Consider the following 20,073-nt stretch of genomic DNA (forward strand, 5'->3'; position numbering starts at 1 on the left):
CCGTCTGCCTGCCCGCGGCCTACCCCTCCGCCTTGGCCCCATCCCTGCCTCAGCCCTGCCCTTCCGCCTCAGAGCCTGCCTCAGTCTCGCCCCCGTCCCACATGTAGTGGCTCTGGCTGAGGTCTCAAAGTGGTCCTGTCCTGGTCCTGAAGGCTCAGAAAGAGCACCTGCAGCCCCTCAGGCCGGTGGCTCTGCAGCCAGCTGTGCTCACCCTGCTGTAAGCTTCAGTGTGCCGACAGCGCCGGTCTGGGTCTAGTGTTGCTTCAAAGTCTTCCAGCTCTGGGGGCTCCGCCAGCAAATTAGCCTCGCCGGGACTTCCTTCCTCCAGAACCACAGCCGAGTCTGAGAGAACACACGGGACTGCTGGCTGCTGGCCCAGCCCAGGGAGCTCATGTGGCTCAAAGGTGCCAGCTCTTCCCCATGAGAGAGCACAGCCACCCACGATGCCAGCTGGAGAAGGGCATTCTGAGAGGCCTGGGTGTGAGCCCTGACACAGGGTGACTCCTACATGGGCTCCCGGCAGTTAGGACGAGGGGTCATCGGGCCCCTCTAATTCCCACCCATCTGGCCTGGTATCCACAAAAGCCTCCTGTGCTCCTCCAATAAGGTAGGTAGACAAAGGCTGATGGGCCCCAAGAGAAAGGACCACCTGAGATAAGGCCTCAGCTCCAGAGGAGGGGCTGGATCAGCCCCGGGAACTGCGGAAAGAGGCCTGAGCACTTCCTGCCTGGACCGGAGGGAAGACTGACATGGAACAGGTCCCCGTGCAGACACGGACAGGGGTGTTCTGGGGAGTAGAGGCTTGCCTTCTGGGTGCAACCAAACCCAAGCCAGATGGGCTCAGAAGGCATGATGTCCCAAAGCAGCACTTCCCAGCCCTCTGTCAGGAATGGCCGGGGGCAGTGTGAGAAGTCACCAGGGTGAGCGCAGCCCGAGGCCACCCGCACACACAGTCCATTAGCTGCCTGGCAGAGCGCGTCTGCATGCTGCCCTTTCTCAAATGGCTCCTGCCCGCACACGGGGTCCCAGGTGAACTACAGTGTTGCACAGGTCAAACCCCCCTCGCCAGTCTACAGGGCCCTCAGCCACACCTGCCCGATTTGTGAGTTTGCAAAGCCAATCACACTACTGGAGGCTGGGGCGAGGTCAGCTTGGCTTAGCCCCAGGGCCCGGTCAACCTCGAGCAGCTGTCTTCCCAAGGAAGACTGTCCCCCACCAGCTTCTGTGGCTCAGCTACCCCATGGAACCTTGTCAGGCCTGAAGAAGGGGCAGGTAGGGCCCAGCCAGCCTGGGAGCAAAGCTCAGCCTCAAAGGCACAGGGCAGAGGGGTTCATGCCGGCAAAGCAAGGACATTCTGCACAGATGTCTCCGTGCGAGTCAGGGCCCTGCTCCCGAAGGGCGGTGAGAGGCTGGCAGGACCACGGAGCAACCCGCGAGGCAGAGCAAGGCTCTGCAGCAGCTGCCTTCCTGCGGAAACGCGTGAATACCTGCCCAGGAAATGCTCCTGTGCAGCTTTCCTTGGCAACTGGACTGGTTCAGGGAGGAGAAAGAGGCCACTGCAAAGGAAGCCGTGAGCGGCCAGTCAGCAGAGGAGAAACTACGCACAGTGGAGCAGAAAGGACAGGCACCACCAGTCCTGCACAGACCCGGAGCCTGGAGAGAGAGAGGGCAGGGCCAGCAGCACACAGGCAGGCGGCGGGCAGGGCGCACTCGGGGGTCTCCGCTCCCAAGCTGCTTGAGGGGACTTTAGGAAGGGGAGTGCATCCCCCCTCCTCGGGAACGGTGCTCAGCCTCTCAGCGCTGTCTGTGGCCAGAAGGTGGCCGAGAGGGACAGCCCCAGTCAAGCCAGGCAGGGTGTTAGAGCTTGCAGGCAGGCTCAGGCTGTGGGCTTGGGGGATCTAAACTCATACCCCAGCAGCAGAAGTGGGCCAGCTCTGCAGCCCCAAGGAGGGTGCAGGGCAAAGGCTGCTCACAGCCCTGCCTATATCTATCCTGGGAGCAGGACCGCTGAGGGAACATCAAGCCGGCTCCTCTACCAGGACCCAATTTCCAAAGAGATCCCCTTCTGGTGGACCAGGCCCTGCTCACAAGCACCAGTCAGGAGCACAGGCGTCCTCCCACAGGCCAGCCTCCACACATGCCCGAGCTGGCAGGGCCACGAACCATTCAGGGGGCCCATCCTGGCCATGTCCCCACCAGTGCAGTGGACCGCACCGCCGTCAGATGGCCCACACCAGGCGGAGGCAGGCCAGTGCTCACCTGTGTTAGAACGTGGCGGAGGAGGGGGCTTGGCTGAGCTGGCTGCCGGCACCGACAGTGACTTGTACAAGGCGGTGTCACGGCGCTCCTTAAAGCGCTCAGCGGCCATGAGGGCGTTAGACAGCTCTTGCAGCGGCATGTTGTTGATGTCCGAGGAAAAGGGGCTGAGCGGGTTCTCCAGGCTCATCAGCCAGCTGGTGTTTCCTGGGGAAGATAGGCAGCGCCCCTCAGGATGCAGGCCCCATGCATCCAACCAGTTCCTCCCCATCTGGGCCCTCTCTGGGCAGCCCCCAGTGTACCATCTTCAAGGGCATATGCCCAGGGCTTGCAGGGCTCTTTGTGCTTAAAGCAGAGTGACAGTGAGGGGAAGGAGCAGGCTTTATGCATGGAATGCCGTTGACTTGGCCCTGATGTCCTCACTCTCAGGGACCCCAGACCCCAAAGTCAGGGTAACACCTGTCTGGCGGTCTGGCAGTCACTTGCCTCAGTGGTGAGCACACGACTGCCCCAGGTCAGCTCTGCACCCAGGCCAGCCTCGGGAGGCATTTCAAAGCAGCAGACGCCTCCCTAATGGGCTGGGCAGGCCCAGCGGCAGAGGCTTCTGGGTTCTGTCCTTGTCCACACAGGCCACAGCCCACACTGGCTCAACCTTCCTCACTGAGTGTCCTCACATCCCAAGTGTCTCACCTGACCCCACCCACCTCCTCCTGCCTACCGAGCCCTTCTCACTTTTTCTCCTGCCTCCTGTTTACCCTCCCCCCCCAGCTGGGACCAGGGGGCCCGGGCTAAAACATGCACGAGGGTCCGCTCCTGGCCCCATCCCCGTGGCCTGTGGCTCAGCACCCTGCCCCTCTCACCAATTAGTCACCCTTCAACACGTACCACAACAGGTGCCTCCTGAACCCTGAGCCTAGGCTTGTAAGTCCTTCCTTTGGCCTGAAATACCTGTTATGGGCTGATCGTGTCCCCAGAGTTTATGCTGAAGTCTTAACCCCCATGATCCCAGAAGGTGGCTATATTTGGAGATGAAGTCTTTAAATAGGTGATTAAGGTAAAATGAGGTCACATGGGTGGGCCCTATCCAATCTGACTGGTGGAGATAAAGAGATACGAACATAGACACACAGAGGAACGTCATGTGGAAACACAGGGAAAAGATGACTGTCTACCAGCCAAGGCCTCAGGAGGAACCAGCCCTGCCAACATCTTGGTCTCAGACTGCCAGCCTCCAGGACTGGGAGGGAATAAATTTGTTATATAAGCCACCCAGTCCGTGGCACTTGGTTATGGCACCTTAGCAGACTGCTATGTCTTCACTTAGTCACCTGCCTCTCCCCACCGTTTACCTCTGAAGACTTAACTCAATAGTCATCTCGTGCCTGACCAGGTGGTGGTGCAGCGGATAGAGCGTTGGACTGGGACACAGAGGAACCAGGTTCGAGACCCCAAGGTCGCAGGTTTGAGCGCAGGCTCACCAGCATGAGCGAGGGGTCACTGGCTTAAGCATGGAATCACAGACATGACCCCATGGTCGCTTGCTTGAGCTCAAAGGTCGCTGGCTTGAAGCCCAAGGTTGCTGACTTGAGCCCAAGGTCGCTGGCTTGAGCAAGGGGTCACTCACTCTGCTGTAGTACCCCAGTCAAGGCACATATGAGAGAGAAGTCAATGAATACCTAAGGTGCCACAACAAAGAACTGATGCTTCTCATCTCTCTTCCTTCTTGTCTGTCTGTCCCTATCTGTCCCTCTCTGTCACAAAACAATAAAACTGTAAAAAAGTCATCTCACAAATGCCCCTGTGGCCCAGTCTGTCTGCTGCTCACTCCTGTGTGTCCCCCTTATGGGTAACTGTGCCACACTGTGGTATCAAAGGCCCAGAGCGGCTGAAGGCAGGGCCACCCCCGCAGTACCTGTGGGCCTCCGGACCAAGATCTCCGCCCAGCCCTGGGTCAGCAGGGGCACATAGGCCGCCAGGTTGGTCTTTTCCTTCTGCACCGGGAGCTGGGTGCTAGCTGATGTCTTCTCAGGCTTGCTGCCTGGAGTTAGCGTTGGGCCTGGGAACGTGGGGCTGCCTGGGAAATGGGAGGCTGCAGTGTCCAGGGCACCAATGCGAAGGCCATGGCCCCCTGAGAGGGATAACAAAAGGAGGACTGGTGACCCTCTTTGCCCAGTGCAAAGCCACCAGCACAGACCTGGCTGCTCCATCAAACAAAAGCTCCAGGTAAGGTAAACTTAAGGCCAGGGCTGCTAAGGGCTCACAGTAAACCCTGGTCATGAAAATAGACCCTCAGGAGCAAAGGGGTCTCGTGCCACAGCAGTATACAAGGTGCACATCCTGTCCCAACACACACACCTATGATGAGGGCTCATAAAGAGAGCACCCCAGTTATTAAAACTGGGCAAGCCCTGCCCTGGCCAGTTGGCTCAGCGGTAGAGCGTCGGCCTGGCGTGCGGGGGACCCGGGTTCGATTCCCGGCCAGGGCACACAGGAGAAGCGCCCATTTGCTTCTCCACCCCCCCTTCCTTCCTCTCTGTCTCTCTCTTCCCCTCCCGCAGCCAAGGCTCCATTGGAGCAAAGATGGCCCGGGCACTGGGGATGGCTCCTTGGCCTCTGCCCCAGGCGCTAGAGTGGCTCTGGTCGCTGCAGAGCGACACCCCGGAGGGGCAGAGCATTGCCCCCTGGTGGGCAGAGCGTTGCCCCTGGTGGGCGTGCCGGGTGGATCCTGGTTGGGCGCATGCGGGAGTCTGTCTGACTGTCTCCGTTTCCAGCTTCAGAAAAATACAAAAAAAATAAATAAATAAAAAAATAAAACTGGGCAAGCCCTGGCCGGTTGGCTCAGTGGTAGAGCGTCGGCCTGGCGTGCAGAAGTCCCGGGTTCGATTCCCGGCCAGGGCACACAGGAGAAGCGCCCATCTGCTTCTCCACCCCTCCCCCTCTCCTTCTTCTCTGTCTCTCTTTTCCCCTCCCACAGCCAAGGCTCCACTGGAGCAAAGTTGGCCTGGGTGCTGAGGATGGCTCCATGGCCTCTACCTCAGGCGCTAGAATGGCTCTGGTTGCAATGGAGCAACGCCCCAGATGGGCAGAGCATCGCCCCCTGAGTGGGCATGCCAGGTGGATCACAGTCAGGCACATGAGGGAGTCTGTCTGACTGCCTCCCCATTTCCAACTTCAGAAAAATACAAAAAATAAAAATAAAATAAAATTGAGCAAGACCTAAAACCAACCATCTGTCCCCTGCCTTCCAGGGGCCTTCCTGAGCACAGGGATCTAGAGCAGGGGTCAGGAACCTATGGCTCGTGAGCGAGATGTGGCTATTTGATGGCTGTATCTGGCTCACAGACAAATCTTGAATAAAAAAAAAAAAAAATGTTAAAAATATAAAACATTCTCATGTATTTTCCTACCACTCATGTTCATGGTTGCAGGTGGCTGGAGCCAATCACAGCTGTCCTCCGGGACACCACCAAATTTTTATTGGATAATGCGTAAGGTACACGGGTGGTTGTATGGCTCTCACAGAATTACATTTTAAAATATGTGGTGTCCATGGCTCTCTCAGCCAAAAAGATTCCCGACCCCTGATCTAGAGACACATCGTGAGAGTGGGGTGGAAGCTCACCAGACATGGAGCGGACCCGGTCCCGGGCCCCAAGGCACACCTGCTGCCCAGTCTGGGACTCCAGCTTGGCTGGTGCCTCCTTTGTCTGTCTCATATGCATGGTGAGGTCAGAGCTGAGGATAGAAGGACCCATGCAGAGTGTGACCAGGGTGCCCCACGGGCTTCAGAGAAGCATCGCACCATCCCATGCAGGCCTGGGCTCAGGACAGCCACTGTCAAGACTGAGCAGGCAGGAGGTGGAAGGTACAGTCACCTCAACTCTGGGCTGCCCTGCAGTTCTCCTGAGTCCAGGCCCAGTAGTGACCGGGTTCCAGTCCCCACACTCGTTGTCACGGTGATAAGTTTGTTTCCAACCAGCCAGGTTTTGGTCCTGCCGCCAGCCAGGAGAAACTCTCCCACGGGGGACCTGAAAGCAAAGGAGCACAGGCCCTGCCACTGGACAGCTCACCCGGCGGAGGCCCTGGGGGGCATCTTGGCTTCCAAAGATCCCCTGACCAAAGGAGGGGAGCCTCAGACATGCAGAGCTGCCCTGCCCGACCCAAAGGAAGGGTCCCTGCAGGACATGCCTGTTGCCACTGCTCTGACCAAGGAGACACAGAAAAACCCTGGCCTACACCCTGGAGGCTGGCCCGCACCTCTTGGGGACCGCTGTGAAGTTGGAGAACACATATCTCGCCATCATATCCAGACATGTTTCTGTGAGCTCCAAGTGGAGGTTTTTCAAGTTGTCATCGGCCTGGGCCATCGAGTTCTCATCTGCAGACCCCAAGCTGGCACTTGTGAGAGACGTCTGGATCCTGCTGGAGGAGGGACCACGGCAAGGTCAGGGCTCTGGGCAGGCCAAATCATCTACCACCGGGGACCAGAGATGGAGGCATGCATGTGCTGAGAGGGCCAAGCTCAGAAAAACCCCACCAGTGCACGTGGCCTCTTGAGCCACAGCTTGGCAAACAGAGTGGACACGGTACCCCAGAAAAGGAAGTACAGGAGCTCATGGGGGAGATCCAGGCCCACTCCTGGGAGCAAAGGCTTAGGAGGCAGGAAAAATAGGACATCCCTCACCAAAGCACAGGAGAGTTAAGCGATGGCTTCATGGCAGAACAGTTTAGTCATGCAGAGACAGCGAGAACACGGGACACACGCACAAAGATTGCATTCTGCCCGCAGGGCCATCTCCCATCAAAGGCAGGGAGGGTCTGGGCTTCGTGTGTGGCTCTTCGTCCTCACACTCAGGTCACCCTGTGTTCCACATGCACCCCAGTGACCAGAGGAGGGGGGTTATGCAGGTTTAATTCTGCAAATTCCACAGCCCTATTGCCATGTTTTGCTCATGATAATTTGCTGGAAAAAAGCTAGGAGAGAGCCTCACTGAGCACCGCCCCGACAAGTCAAATCCCACTCAGCGGAGGCCAGCACCAGCCTGAGGCCGGAGCCCAGCCCGGTGTCAGCGAGGAGGTAAGTCTCCAGGCAGCAGGATGCTGAGGTCTGAAGGGCCTTCCATGTGGAGACAGGTAACCCCTGCTCAGTGCAGCCTGGCCCTGTCAGCACAAAGCAGGGACCCCCAAGAACCCATACCTGCACCTGAACACAGCAGGGAGGAGCAACCAAGACTTCGCCTCTCAGGAGTCAGGCCTCCCCTGCCCTTCCCAGACTGGCCCCTACCCCCACTGCCCTACAAAAAAGCCCTTGTTCCCTTTCCGCTACCACAGAAAGCAGACCTTGTCTAGAAGACAGCTCAAGAGGAAGTCCACTGGAGAGAATATGAAAGTCGAACCTTGGGGAGTGCGTTCCCACCCAACCTGCTTGGGCCCTGCCTTAGTGTGCAAAGGCCCCTGACCACTGGAGACAGCCTGCAGGGGACTGCCACTGGACACTCTCGGAGCGGGCCCTGCTTCGGGCGCCCAGGCCAGCCTGTCAGCCTGTGCTCGTACGAGGCTTGGGGACAGAATGCAACCTTCCCACCCCTCGCTGCCAGGCTCCTCGGACCGAGGGCTGGGCTCAGCAGGTCAGGCCCCTGGGGTCCAGGACTGCCACTCGGGCTCTACCCCTGCTCCAGCCGGGAAGGGCATGGGCAGGCAACGAAGTCATGCAAGCAGCCCCATGCACCGCCACCCGGGTGCCCCCGCCTGGCAGCACCACTTCACGGGCCAAGCTCGGGGTCTGAGCCCCCCGCCCAACGAAGCCCACTACCTGCGGACCACATGTTCAGACACACTGACGCTGCGGCACCGGAAGGCGTCGGCTGCAGAGCTCTCCTTGAATTCTTTGACGGGTGGAGAGTTATTCAAGCCTTGTTTGGGGGGTCTGGCTATCCTCAAACTACCAGGTGAGGAAGGAAGGCCCAAGCCCCAGGGAGCCCAGCTCCCAGGAAGGGAGAGCAAGCCATTGGAGGGATGAGGAGGAAAGGTCACAGGCCACAGGGTCAGGATGGAGAGCCCATGGGTGAGATGAACAAAAAACCATGCCAGAAGCCAGTTAGCAGGGGGAGGAAACAGAAAACAAAAATGCATGAAAATACATCTTGTAAACATGGCTGAGAAAAAGTCAGGTTTCACGCATGATACCAAAACAAAGAACACTGGTGCAAACCAAACATGTAGATCTTGCCACACGGCAGGTTCCAGGCTGTGCTGACCAGGTGTCCTGTGCACCGAGGAAGGCCAGCACTGCCCAGCTCGCGGACTAGGAAGAGCTGAGGCCCTGAAGGTAATTAACTGTTCAGACACCAGTTCTTAACTAGTGGCCCCTAGCCACCAGAGGCTTGAGAACAGCTTATAACTAGGTCACACTGACCTGGTCATTCTGGAAACTGCCGTATTCCCACTTAGGGAGAGCCCAAAGAGCTTAGGTGGGGAGGTGGGAGATGGGAAGGGGGCAGCCGTTCAAATGAAATGCAAACAGAACACGAGGCCTAGCACAGCTCTGTCAGACTCGCCAGAAGCAGCTGTGATGGTAGAAGAGCATGCCCCGACTAGCCAGGGCTGGGAAGAGAGTTCTGGAGAAGGGGCATCCTGGCCCGAGGATGGGCTGACCGCAGGGCCCTGGGTCCCCAGGGGAGGGTCCTCGGGTGCTGGAATAGACCCAGTCCTGGCCTAGCTTTCTATTCCAAGACCAGGTGTTTGGCTTCCTAACGTCACAGCTGCCCTAATATAACCCTGGGCTCATTCAGTGGAGTCACACCCAACCCCAGAGACCCTACAGCTGACACCCTGATCCCCAACTCGGCACCTCTTGCACCGGTCACCTGGGCAGGCCAGGACTGGCCGTGACCCAGCACACGGTCCCCACGATGCTGTGGACCACAGCAGCCAGCTTGGAGGGAAGAGCTCCGGCTCTCCTGCTGAATGTGGAGTACTATGGCCTTCCCAGGCCCTGCCCTGCCTCACAACCCCAGGGCACCTTCGTGCCTGGCACAGCCTACACAGGGGCACACGCTCAGTCACGCGTCCCGTTTTCACTCACTGGCCTGGGGCAGCCGGTCGGCCCCAGGCCCTGCATGCACCATGCAGGTCATAGGTCACAGGACACAGACCTTCCCCACCCCACCCCCAGACAAGCACACCCGTGACAGGCCCCACACCTCTTGGGCCTCTCGTTGAGACTGGTGCTCCGTGCTCTGAAGCTGTCCTTCTCAGGGGTATCATCAAAAGACAGGAGGACGTTGGAACGCAGGCCCTGTCAGAGGGGAGCAGACCTGAGCAGGAAGTCAGGGGAACTGGCCCTCCAGGCACCCACAGGTTTCTTCCCTGGGCACCTATCAGCCCCACCCAGGTACATTGTCAGCCCAGGACAAGCTGCAGGCCTAGGGCACAAGTGGGTGCTCCTGCCCCCACGCCTACAATGCGTGTCCTAGCAGGGCAGGCTCAGCAGAAGCCCTGGGTACCATGAGCATAGCACTCAGTGATGTCTGACCTCTCCCCCACCTGCTACCCTGTTCTGGCTATGGACAGCCAATGGCAGAGCCAGTCCAGCCCTGATGCTGGCTTACCTTAGTGATAAAAGGAACAAAGTCTTTTCGGAAGGGCAGGCGACACCTAATGAACCACATAGCTATGACGTGGTGGGCCAGGCACACAATGTACTGATTGAATCTGTGAGAAGAAAACGGAAGTGCAGCCTGACCAGGTGGTGGCGCAGTGGATAGAGGGTTGGACTAGGATGCAGAGGACCCAGGTTTGAAACCCCCGAGGTCGTTGGCTTGAGCAAGAGCCCACCAGCTTGAGTGCGGGGTCACTGGCTTGAGTGCAGGATCATAGACATGACCCCCTGGTCGCTGGCTTGAGCAAAGAGTTCACTCGCTCTGCTGTAGCCCCCCAGTCAAAGCACACATGAGAAAACAATCAAAGAACAACTAAGGTGCTGCAACGAAGAATTGTTGCTTCTCACCTCTCTCCTTTCCTGTCTGTCTGTCCCTGTCTCTCTGTCTAGGGAAGGAGGGAAGGAGGGAAGGAGGGAAGGAAGGAGGGAGGGAGGGAGGGAGAGAGGGAAGGAGGGAGGGAGGCAGGCAGGCAGGCAAGGAGGGAGGGTGGGAAGGAAGGAAAGAAGGAAGGGAGGGAAGGAGGGAGGAGGGAGGGAAGGAGGGAAGGAAGGATAGAAGAAAGGAAGGAAAGGAAGGAAAGGAAGAAAGGAAGGAAAGGAAGGAAAGGAAGGAAGGAAGGAAAAAGAAAAGAAAAAGGAAGTGCAGAAGCTCCATCCTGGCTCCCAAGGGGAAACAGTCCAGGAGCTGGAAGCACAGACCAGTTCTAGGGCACAGAGGTCAGTGTGGCTTCCTGCTCCAGGAGGTCTGGCCTCTAGCGGGCAGAGACCTCTGGGCTGGCCTCCCAGGGGACACGCGCCAGCACTCACCTGGAAGGGTTGGTATACGGCAGGGAGATGGCAAACACACTAGCGTACTGCTCTGCTGCAAAGTTCCTATAGAGATGAGGCAGCCTGGCCAGAGCTGAGAAATAAGGAGACAGCCAGTAAGAGAGCCAAGGCCAGCCTGGCAAAGACAGGCCCAAGGCTGCAGAAACTGGTATCACCAGGGTCCTTTGTTGTTTCTGAAAGCCAATGCAGCTACTCTGATCCATGATGGCTGCAAAGAAATAAAGGTCATAGCCCATCCAAATACGACCTTCCCTTGACCCTTGGCCTGGCTCTCTATTCCAAGGGCTGGCAAACTCTGGTCCCTAGGCCAAATCCGACCAGCGGCCTGCATTTGTACGACCTATGAGCTAAAAATCATTTTTACATTTTTAAAAGGTTGTAAACAAAAGGAATGTTGCAGCAGAAGCTGTATATGGCCCTTTGCAAAAATGCTGGCTCTTCTCGGCTCCTTGTCCACACGTCTGAGGAGCAAACACACACCAAGATATTGGGAATAAAAGGATGAGCAAGGCACCTTGAGCTCCTGGAATTCACAATCTGAGAAGAGAGTCAGTAAAGCTCCCCCAAGCTGTGATGTGTGGTTTGAGGGGGACAAAGAAGAGCCAGACTGAGTGCAGGGACCAAGGTCAAGTAATGGGAGGCCTCTGTGTAATGTAAATTGACAATGAAGGAATAAAGGAGCCAACCACTCAGACAGCCAGAAAGGAGTAGGGCATTCAGGCATAGGAACAAGAGGTGCAAAGGCGCTGAGGCAGAAGAGGGTGGTATGTCCCACGGTCCCAGGAGGAGTGCACCTATATGCAGCCAGAAAGGTTACAGATAAGGTTGGAGAAATCAGCACAGGTTATTTCAGGTTGGGCAGGATACAGCCCCAAACTCAAGGGTCCACTCCACACTCACACACATATGCACTCGTGCACACAGTTACACACATGGAGCTACAGACACTTACTTGACAGGAACTCGAGAAGTGGAATGGCCATACTGGCAGTGGCTGAGATGTGTGTAAGCTTCACGACTAGGATAGGCAGGGCCTTGATCATGATGTCAGGCATCTCCACACTGCAGATGGCCAGGGCCACCACACACTGGCTGGCACAACGGTAGATGAGGCCTTGCTCCAAGCAGTACACCATCTCCCGCTAGGGGGCAGCACAGACACTCAGACTCAGCCCCCACGGAACAGCCCTGCACCCCTGCCTGTCTGCTGACAGCCGTTTTGGTGAACCAAGGCATTGTCTACCCTCACCCTGCTCTACAATGTTCTACACAGGAGGCCGAGGCTTATGAAGGTTAAGTGCCTCGTCCCAGGTCTCTGAGTGTCTTAAGTGACAGAGTCACCAGTTGCTGACCCCCCCCCCCCAGAGCTGACTGAATATTCTGGTCAGGAACTCCCTGATACCTCCCCACTAGCCAACACCTTGGAGTGAGGACATGCTGGGCCCCTCTTTTCCCTTGGTTTTACGAACCCCCTGCCAACTGTTTGGCCTTATTGCAAGAGCAGGCCCTGCCCGGCACAATAAGGCCGCCAGGCCCACACAGACCCCAGACAGTGTCCTCCATGAAGACAGCGAGGCAGCGCCCGCAGGAGAAAAGGGCCAAGTATGGACTGGGGCCACAGCCATAGGACTGTGCCCACCTGGTGGCTCAAGACCCAGGGATAATTTTGGTTTCCTGCAGCCACCCTACCGCTCAGAAATGTTTTGGGTCTCAAGGGTTCTCAGGGAGCCTTGAGCCCAGCATGGCCAGGTGCCCCTCTGGGGGTGTAGAGAGGGAGCAGGATGGGAAGTGAAGTGTGAATCCTTGACAGTGTTGTGATCGGGAGCATAGGTCCAGGGCTCAGAAAGCCCAGTCTCAGTGTAGGCCCCTGTCCTGGCTGGCCATCACCTTGACCATGCTATCTGACCTCTCTAAGGCAGAGTAACAAAGAAAGATGTCAGGAATTTAAATGATAGTAAAAGTAAAGACAGCATGGGTCTCACTCCCAGCAGCAGAGAATATTGAAAACAAGCAATACTATTCATGCTTGCTGCATCTGATGACAGATGTCGAGGTGGAAGTCACGGGGCCTTTGGCCCAGTCACAATGCCTCTCAAAATACGGCCAGCTCAGCCTGACTGAGTGGGTGGGTGGTGCAGTGGATAGAGCACTGATGTGGGATGCTGAAGTCCAAGGTTCAAAACCCCAAGGTTGCCATCTTGAGTGCAGGCTCATCTGGCTTGAGTGCGGGTTCATCTGGCTTGAGTGCCAGCTTGCCAGCTGAGCACAGGATCATAGACATGATCCCATGATCGCTGGCTTGAGCCCTAAGGTCACTGGCTTGAAGCCCAAGGTTGCTGGCTTGAGCCCAAGGTTGCTGGCTCAAGCAAGGGGCACTGGCTTGGCTGAAGGACCCCTGGTCAAGGCACGTATGAGAAGCAGTAAATGAACTAAAGTGATATAACTACAAGTTGACGCTTCTCATCTCCTTTCCTGTCTCTGTTTCTGTCTTCCTCGCTAAAAACAAAAACCAGGGCCAGATCTGCCCAGGAGCTTGACCACCTGCCCTAAAGCTGTAGCCAGGACAAGCCAGGCAATGCTCCTCAAAGCAAAGACGCGCCTGACCAGGCAGTGGCGCAGTGGATAGAGCGTCAGACTGGGATGCAGAGGACCCAGGTTCAAGACCCCGAGGTCGCCAGCTTGAGTGCGGGCTCATCTGGTTTGAGCAAAAAAAAAGCCCACCAGTTTGAACCCAAGGTCGCTGGCTCCAGCAAGGGATTACTCGGTCTGCTGAAGGCCCGCGGTCAAGGCACATATGAGAAAGCAATCAATGAACAACTAAGGTGTTGCAAAGCGCAATGAAAAACTAATGATTGATGCTTCTCATCTCTCTCCGTTCCTGTCTGTCTGTCCCTGTCTATCCCTCTCTCTGACTCTCTGTCTCTGTAAAAAAATAATTAATTAATTAACTAATTAAAAATGCATAGACGCTTCTCTGCATGTGTTGGGGGCAGTCAAGTACTGGACTAAGTGCACACACCCCAGAGGAGTGCTCGGGAGTAGATCCAGTTGTCTGCAGTTCCAGTTTGGGCCAGGTGGCAGGGGTCTGGTAGGCACATGGGAAAGCAAAGCCAAGTCCCCTTGCCCCAGACAAACCAGCAGCTACTATAAGTAAGGAGGAGAATGGTAGGCCCATTTGGCTGCAGTGAACATCTTGAAGAACAGGCACCACCAAGTTTGACTGTCACGCTCCCAGCTGGTACCTGTCTAGCTTTGTCCAGGTAGTTGTGGTAAGAGATCAATGCCGTCAGCACAGGAACCACGGCCAGGTGCAGGTCAGTTCTGGAGAACCCTTCTGGAGTGCCTCGAAGCCGCTCGAGGGTCTTGGGACCTGAAAGCTAACAACCAAGTGCCAGATATGAAGCCCTGCCTGGTGGCTAGGTCAACTGCTGGGTGGCCAGAGGGTGCAAGGAAGCCCCTGCGAATATAGGCCCAGTGGGAGGAAGAGTCAAGAGCCCAGGGGCCTCCCAACTTCCTTGGCTAGTCAAAGGTTTGCCTTTTCAAAGAAGTGTAAGAGCACCCACCCTGATGCTAGGGAGAGGCAGGAAATGTGATCTGCGTGCCTGTCACAGGAGCCCCAGTGAGGAAGCGACGGGAAAGGAAAGGAGACATCCTACTCAGTATCTTGAGTTCCAGCTCGGCACTGGGGACCTTGGATTTTCTGCCCCATAAGCTGAGAGGAAGGATGAGTCTTGGCAGCACGATCTAGTTCTAGAACGGGCTCATCTCTCTGCAGGAAATGCTGTCTTGTGTTTCACCATGCCTCCCCGGGCCTCAGAGTCTTTGGGAGAGGGCCGAACTAGGCCGCAGCACCGCCCCCAGTGAAGGACACAGGAAGCAGCACAGTACCATGGAGCAGAGAGCGGAAGATAGCTGGTCCACGCTGCACGGAGAGGTGAAAATTAGGACCTTGTAGCGCAGTGACTCAGGCAGCTTGCTGAGCACGAGCTTCAGCACCTTCCAGTCAGTCTCCTGCAGGAAGAGGGGTCAGTTAGGAGGAGGTCTGCACCCTGGAGAGGGGAGATGGAGTTTCCAAGTTTGAAGCCCTTTATGGAGCAGGACAGCTGGAGGTGGGGAGCTATGGACCCTCCCATGCTGTTTTCCACTCCTGGGCAAGGTAGGGAGGGCTGGGTAGACCTGGGCACAGTCATAGCTGCCCTGCCCTTTGCCAGGCTGGGCAAGAGGCCCAGTGCAGAGCTGACACCAACTCTCTTTTTTGCTGGACCTAAAACTTTCACACACCAGGCTCCATCCTCCCCATTCACCCACTGGGGACCCCAGGACTATCTGCCTATTGCCCTAAACCTAAGGGACCCTGACTGACACCCACCCAGAGCAGAATGTACAGCAGGAAAAAGTGATTACACTAGCTCAAAAGAAGCAGCACCAAGCATCCCTCTACATCCACAAGCCCAGGTGACTGCTGTAGAACCAAAGTCAACCCAGGGCCACAACAATGGGGAGGACGGTTGTGGCACCACTGGACTGAGTTGGTGGCCCTCCCAACTTTCATTAGTGGAGATCACTGCCCATGAGATATGCCAAAAGCCACAAGTCCTAAACACCTTTCCGGATCCCATCTAATACAGAGGCCTGAGGCTCACAGGAAATCTCTACCGGTCCCCTTTAGTGCCAATGTCAGGCACCCCAGGGAACATGGCCCTGCCCCCTGCTGCAGCCCTCAGGAGCTCCCATTGCCCATTACAGGCTCCTGACCTGTCCTGCTTGGCACACTGCTGACCACTTCTCTTGCTAGCCAGTCAGGAAACAGGCCTAAACCCGTTTTCCTCACCATCTCCACCCAGCTACAGCTCTGCTACCAAAACTGACATCTAGCCTGACCTAGAGGTGGTGCAGTGGATAGAGCGTCGGACTGGGATGCAGAAGACCCGGGTTTGAGACCCCGAGCTTGCCAGCTTGAGTGCGGGCTCACCTGGTTTGAGCAAAAGCCCACCAGCTTGAACCCAAGGTCGCTGGCTCCAGCAAGGGGTTACTCAGTCTGCTGAAGACCCGCGGTCAAGGCACATATGAGAAAGCAATCAATGAACAACTAAGGTGTTGCAACGCACAATGAAAAACTAATGATTGATGCTTCTCATCTTTCTCTGTTCCTGTCTGTCTGTCCCTGTCTATCCCTCTCTCTGACTCTCTGTCTCTGTAAAAAAAAATAATAATAATAAAAATTCAAAATTCAAAACAAAACAAAAACCTGCCATCTAGCCTTTGCCCTGGCTGGATGGCTCAGCTGATTACAGCATCATCCCATTACAGAGATTGCAGGTTTAATCCCCAGTCAGGGCACATACAGGAATAGACTGATGTTCCTGTCTCTGTCTCTCTCTGTCTCTCTCCATTCCTCTCTTACTAAAATCAACTTACTTTTTTTTTTAATTTTTATTTTAATTATTCATTTTAGAGAGAAGAGAGAGAGGGAGAGAGAGAGAGAGAGGAGAGAGAGAAGGGGGGAGGAGCTGGTAACATCAACTCCCATATGTGCCTTGACCAGGCAAGCCCAGGGTTTCGAACCGGCGACCTCAGCATTTCCAGGTCAATGCTTTATCCACTGCACCACCACAGGTCAGGCGCTAAAATCAATTTAAAAATCAAAACAACCCCAAAACAAAAAGCAACAAAGAAAACCCCTGCATCTATCCTACTTCCAAGCTTTGCTTACTCTTGCCACTGGAACCTTCCCCGCCATTCAAGACTGACCTTACCTGCCCCTCCAGGGGCCCCCAACCAGAAGTGGCTGCATCCCCTTGGTTGCACATAGACCACCTGTGCCTCCTCCTGAGGCCAGCCCTACTCCACGAGTCCCATCTGTCTATACACTTATACTGCACTAAAACCATCTCCTTGAGACAGAAATGTCTCCTCAGCTCCACACCCAGAGCCATGTGCTCGTTACAGAGCTGCTGTAGGACCTTGGGGTAGACAATGGACACCAGCACCGAACCTCCCAAGGTCACTAACACAGTTCGTACCCTCTGGGCAGCACTATCACTGCTCAGTCTGACCTAAAGCAGCTTAGGAGACCAGCAGCCACCTCACCTGCTTCAAACATTGCAGCAGGACACAGAAGACCAGGGAGTAGGGCAGAGAGCCAAGCCGTACAGCAGGGCCAGACGCCTGGCCAGACATCCCAGTGGGAGGTGACAGGGGGCCGCTGGCCTTCTTTTCAGAGCCTCTCTCTAGCTCCCTGTGGAAGCAAGTGGGAGAAGCACTGAGGCTGAAGCCCCCAATTCCCAGGATAAAAAGAGCCACTGTGTCCCTGAGACACATGACAGTCCTCAGGCTGAAGAGCAGCTCACTCCCCACTCCCGCCCTGGAACCCTAAGGACCCAGAACCAGGGGCAACAGGGCCAACAGAGCCAGCAGGGAAAGGTGTCCTCCATACATACATATAGTCACAGAGGCAGTAGGGGCTGAAGCGCACAACCCCGTCCTTGGTGGGCAGGCCAAGGCGATGCAGGGAGTCGGCCCGCAGCAGCAGCAGGAAGTCGAAGGCCTGCAGGGAACAGAAAGCGCACTTGTAGGCAGGACTACGTCTGAGCCCCACTCCCAGCCCCACACTCTCTCCGGAAAGGCCGCTTCCCTTAATGGCCCTCAACCCCAACTTCCCTCTGCAGACAGCAGTGCCAGGTGGTGAGTGCAGCACTCAGGGCTTTCCCCGAGAGCCCCAGGGCTCTGTGACAGTCCTGTAGCAGCTGGCCTGCCCATAGGACCAGGGGACGGATGCCCTGCACGCGAGCTGGATAGCATGCATGGCCCGGCCCCAGGCGCTGGAGAGCAAACCTCTGCTCAGGACACGGTCACTTCCTCTAATGAGTGAGGGCTAACTGGGCTCCCTAAAGGAGAGAGCTGCCCCTTGGGGAGATGTTCTTAGAAGGACCAGGGCTTCTGTCCCAGTGGCCTCTGCTCAGCCTCGTGCCAACACCCCCAGTTGAAGCTCCACAGTTTGTCCTGCCCAGCCCCACCCTCCCCACACAGCCCAGGCTCTGCCGTAGGTTACTGACAGACTCGGAAGCACCAGGAGCGAAATACATGTCACCCTGTAAGTTGGTGTGACACCCTTTCTCTGCCCCTATCCCAGGCCACCGTGTGACTCAAACTGACATGCCACAGAAGCTCACTGAACCACCAAGACTGCGGCAGCTGCTGGGCCCGAGGGAATCTGCCCCGGGCTCCAGCATAGCCACTCAGTACCCGGCAGGCCTGTCATACCTGCAGCCGGATACTGCTAGCAATGGGCAGGGTATAGCTGTGCTTGTAGTGGAGCCGGATGTGGCCGACAAGCATCTCATACACACGCAGAGCGTGGCTGGCAGGCAAGGCATACAGCTTGGTCTGCAGAGAAAGTGTGCTGGTCATCATGAGGGTAGGAGGCCACAAGGCACCAGGGAGCTGGCACCCTGGCACCCAAAAGGACAGGAACCAGGACAATTTTTAGGGGCAACAGGGTAGCATCTACCATCCTTTAAAATGCACAAACCCTTCAGGCCACCAGTTCCTCTCCAGGGCTCTGCCCCACAGATACCCCCCATGCGAGCACTCGGTAATGGCAAAAAGTAAGAAACGGCCTGGTGTCCCCATCAGCCCCGGGGAACCAGTTACTAAGTTAGGAAAGGCCAACCAGCAGAGCCCCATGCAGCCATGTGTGAGCCGAGATACTGCGGGCTGAAAGAGCACAGCACACAGCAAAGGAGTCAACAAACGAGGGCAGGACAAGCACGCGCTGTGCTCCATGAGGGGTAGAGGGTGTCTTCTGAAGTGATAAAGGCGTACTAAAATTGTCTGTAGTGACGGCTACACAACTCTGTGACTACCATACATTGAAAACCACTGAATTATACACTTTACACAGATGAATTGTATAATAGGTAAATTACATCTCAATAAAGCTGCTAATAAAGTCAAATAACCCTGAGACCAAATGGATGTCAGCCCTTCCCTACTTCGCTGCGGGGAGAGCTGAGGGGGTGATGTGGGCACTAGCTCAGAAGTGGCTCTGCACAATATGGCTCTGACCGGGCCAGGCCCACCCCCGGCCCCATGCTATAACAAGGCAGGATCACACGCAGGCTGCCCTTCGACCCCCATGGAGTGTCCAGGTCTCCCAGGACACATGTCCCTTAAAGATCAGCACTCCAACAGACACAGCTGGTCATCACACCCCCACCAGGAGAGCGGAGGCCCACCTGAAGGATGACCAGGAGCCCTAGGACAGCAGTCTTCACGTCCTCCAAGGAGGCACAGTATGCTGCCATGTCTCTTTCCTCCAGCTCTGGGGGTGGAGAGAGGGAGCGGGCGATCACCTTTGGAGAGAAGATCTCTATTTAAATCCTGGGTCCCGGCTCCTGGAGTCAGCACCCATCAGATTCAGTACTTTCCACCAACAGAAACTTTCTCCTTTATTTCTTAAAAGGAGAGATGCACTTATGTGCCTGAGTGACCATCTAGACATTGTAATGCGTTTCAGAATTAAAAGAAAAGCATGCTGGCTATATAGGAAGACAAGAGGCCAAGCCCCACCCCAGCCCGACTTGGAACACCATGACAGCCGTTTGCCAGGACCCCAGGGAGCAGGACACTGTTGAGCAGCAGCAGGCCCAGCCAGATCTTCAGACACTGCCCATCATTGCTGGGAGGGAAGCCCTGCCTCTGAGAGACCCTGCCAGTCATTCTGCAGAGAACGGGGCCAAAGTGCAGAGGATGCTGCTGCTGCCACAGGGATCTGTACCAAAGAGTAGGGGTCCTCCTGGCAGTCCAGACATTCCCAGCCCCAGCGGCTCTCACTTTCTCGATGATATCCAGCAGGCTGTTGAAGTGGTGAGTGTGGCAGCCTTCTGCCAAGTCCACCAGCAACTGAGTGGCCAACTTCCGGACTTGGTGGTCTCTGTCCTCGGGGATATGAGAGAGCTGTGAGATGACCACCGTGTTGATCAGCTCCTCCTGCAGCAAGTACAGTGGCGTGAGGGGACCTGTCTGTGACGGAGGCTAGAAAGCGGCTAAGGCACCACTCCAAACGGGAAAACCCACGACATGGATATGTCAGTGCCTGAGGGGCCAGGGCTCCTCAGTTCAGGAGAATGGCAATGGGTACATGATGACCCATCAGACATGATGCAACAGTGAATGTTCCCACTTGCTCTTTGTCACTGAATGTCACAATTAATAACCTTTTCCTGATGGACAGTTCGGTTGGTTAGAGCATCATCCCAAAGCACAGAGATTACCAGTTCAATCCTCGATCAGGGCACATATAGGAATAGATCAATGTTCTGTCTCTC

The 20,073-nt window shown here is 56.1% G+C and overlaps 1 protein-coding gene across 8 annotated transcripts in view; it reads right to left on the reverse strand.

Moving 5' to 3' along the window:
* The window catches only part of TSC2 (TSC complex subunit 2), a 42,053-nt gene that overhangs the window by 5,238 nt on the left and 16,742 nt on the right, over nucleotides 1–20,073 (reverse strand). The window contains exons 15-33 of one of the 8 annotated variants that reach the window (XM_066275255.1): nucleotides 19,580–19,735; nucleotides 18,982–19,098; nucleotides 18,008–18,130; nucleotides 17,185–17,291; nucleotides 16,835–16,982; nucleotides 14,633–14,755; nucleotides 13,987–14,121; nucleotides 11,697–11,886; nucleotides 10,724–10,817; nucleotides 9,867–9,969; nucleotides 9,459–9,553; nucleotides 8,069–8,197; nucleotides 6,514–6,675; nucleotides 6,132–6,284; nucleotides 5,879–5,991; nucleotides 4,169–4,384; nucleotides 2,260–2,463; nucleotides 1,488–1,556; nucleotides 212–342 (exon numbers count right to left, since the gene is read on the reverse strand). In XM_066275255.1, coding sequence (XP_066131352.1) covers nucleotides 212–342; nucleotides 1,488–1,556; nucleotides 2,260–2,463; nucleotides 4,169–4,384; nucleotides 5,879–5,991; nucleotides 6,132–6,284; nucleotides 6,514–6,675; nucleotides 8,069–8,197; nucleotides 9,459–9,553; nucleotides 9,867–9,969; nucleotides 10,724–10,817; nucleotides 11,697–11,886; nucleotides 13,987–14,121; nucleotides 14,633–14,755; nucleotides 16,835–16,982; nucleotides 17,185–17,291; nucleotides 18,008–18,130; nucleotides 18,982–19,098; nucleotides 19,580–19,735 — 2,568 coding nt within the window. Of the gene's footprint in view, nucleotides 1–211; nucleotides 343–1,487; nucleotides 1,557–2,259; nucleotides 2,464–4,168; nucleotides 4,385–5,878; nucleotides 5,992–6,131; nucleotides 6,285–6,513; nucleotides 6,679–8,068; nucleotides 8,198–9,458; nucleotides 9,554–9,866; nucleotides 9,970–10,723; nucleotides 10,818–11,696; nucleotides 11,887–13,986; nucleotides 14,122–14,632; nucleotides 14,756–16,834; nucleotides 16,983–17,184; nucleotides 17,292–18,007; nucleotides 18,131–18,981; nucleotides 19,099–19,579; nucleotides 19,736–20,073 lie in introns of all 8 variants that reach the window. The other 7 variants (XM_066275254.1, XM_066275258.1, XM_066275257.1 and 4 more) reach the window with 7 other exon arrangements.

Source organism: Saccopteryx bilineata, chromosome 4 (assembly GCF_036850765.1).
Source record: "Saccopteryx bilineata isolate mSacBil1 chromosome 4, mSacBil1_pri_phased_curated, whole genome shotgun sequence".
Lineage (NCBI taxonomy): Eukaryota > Metazoa > Chordata > Mammalia > Chiroptera > Emballonuridae > Saccopteryx > Saccopteryx bilineata.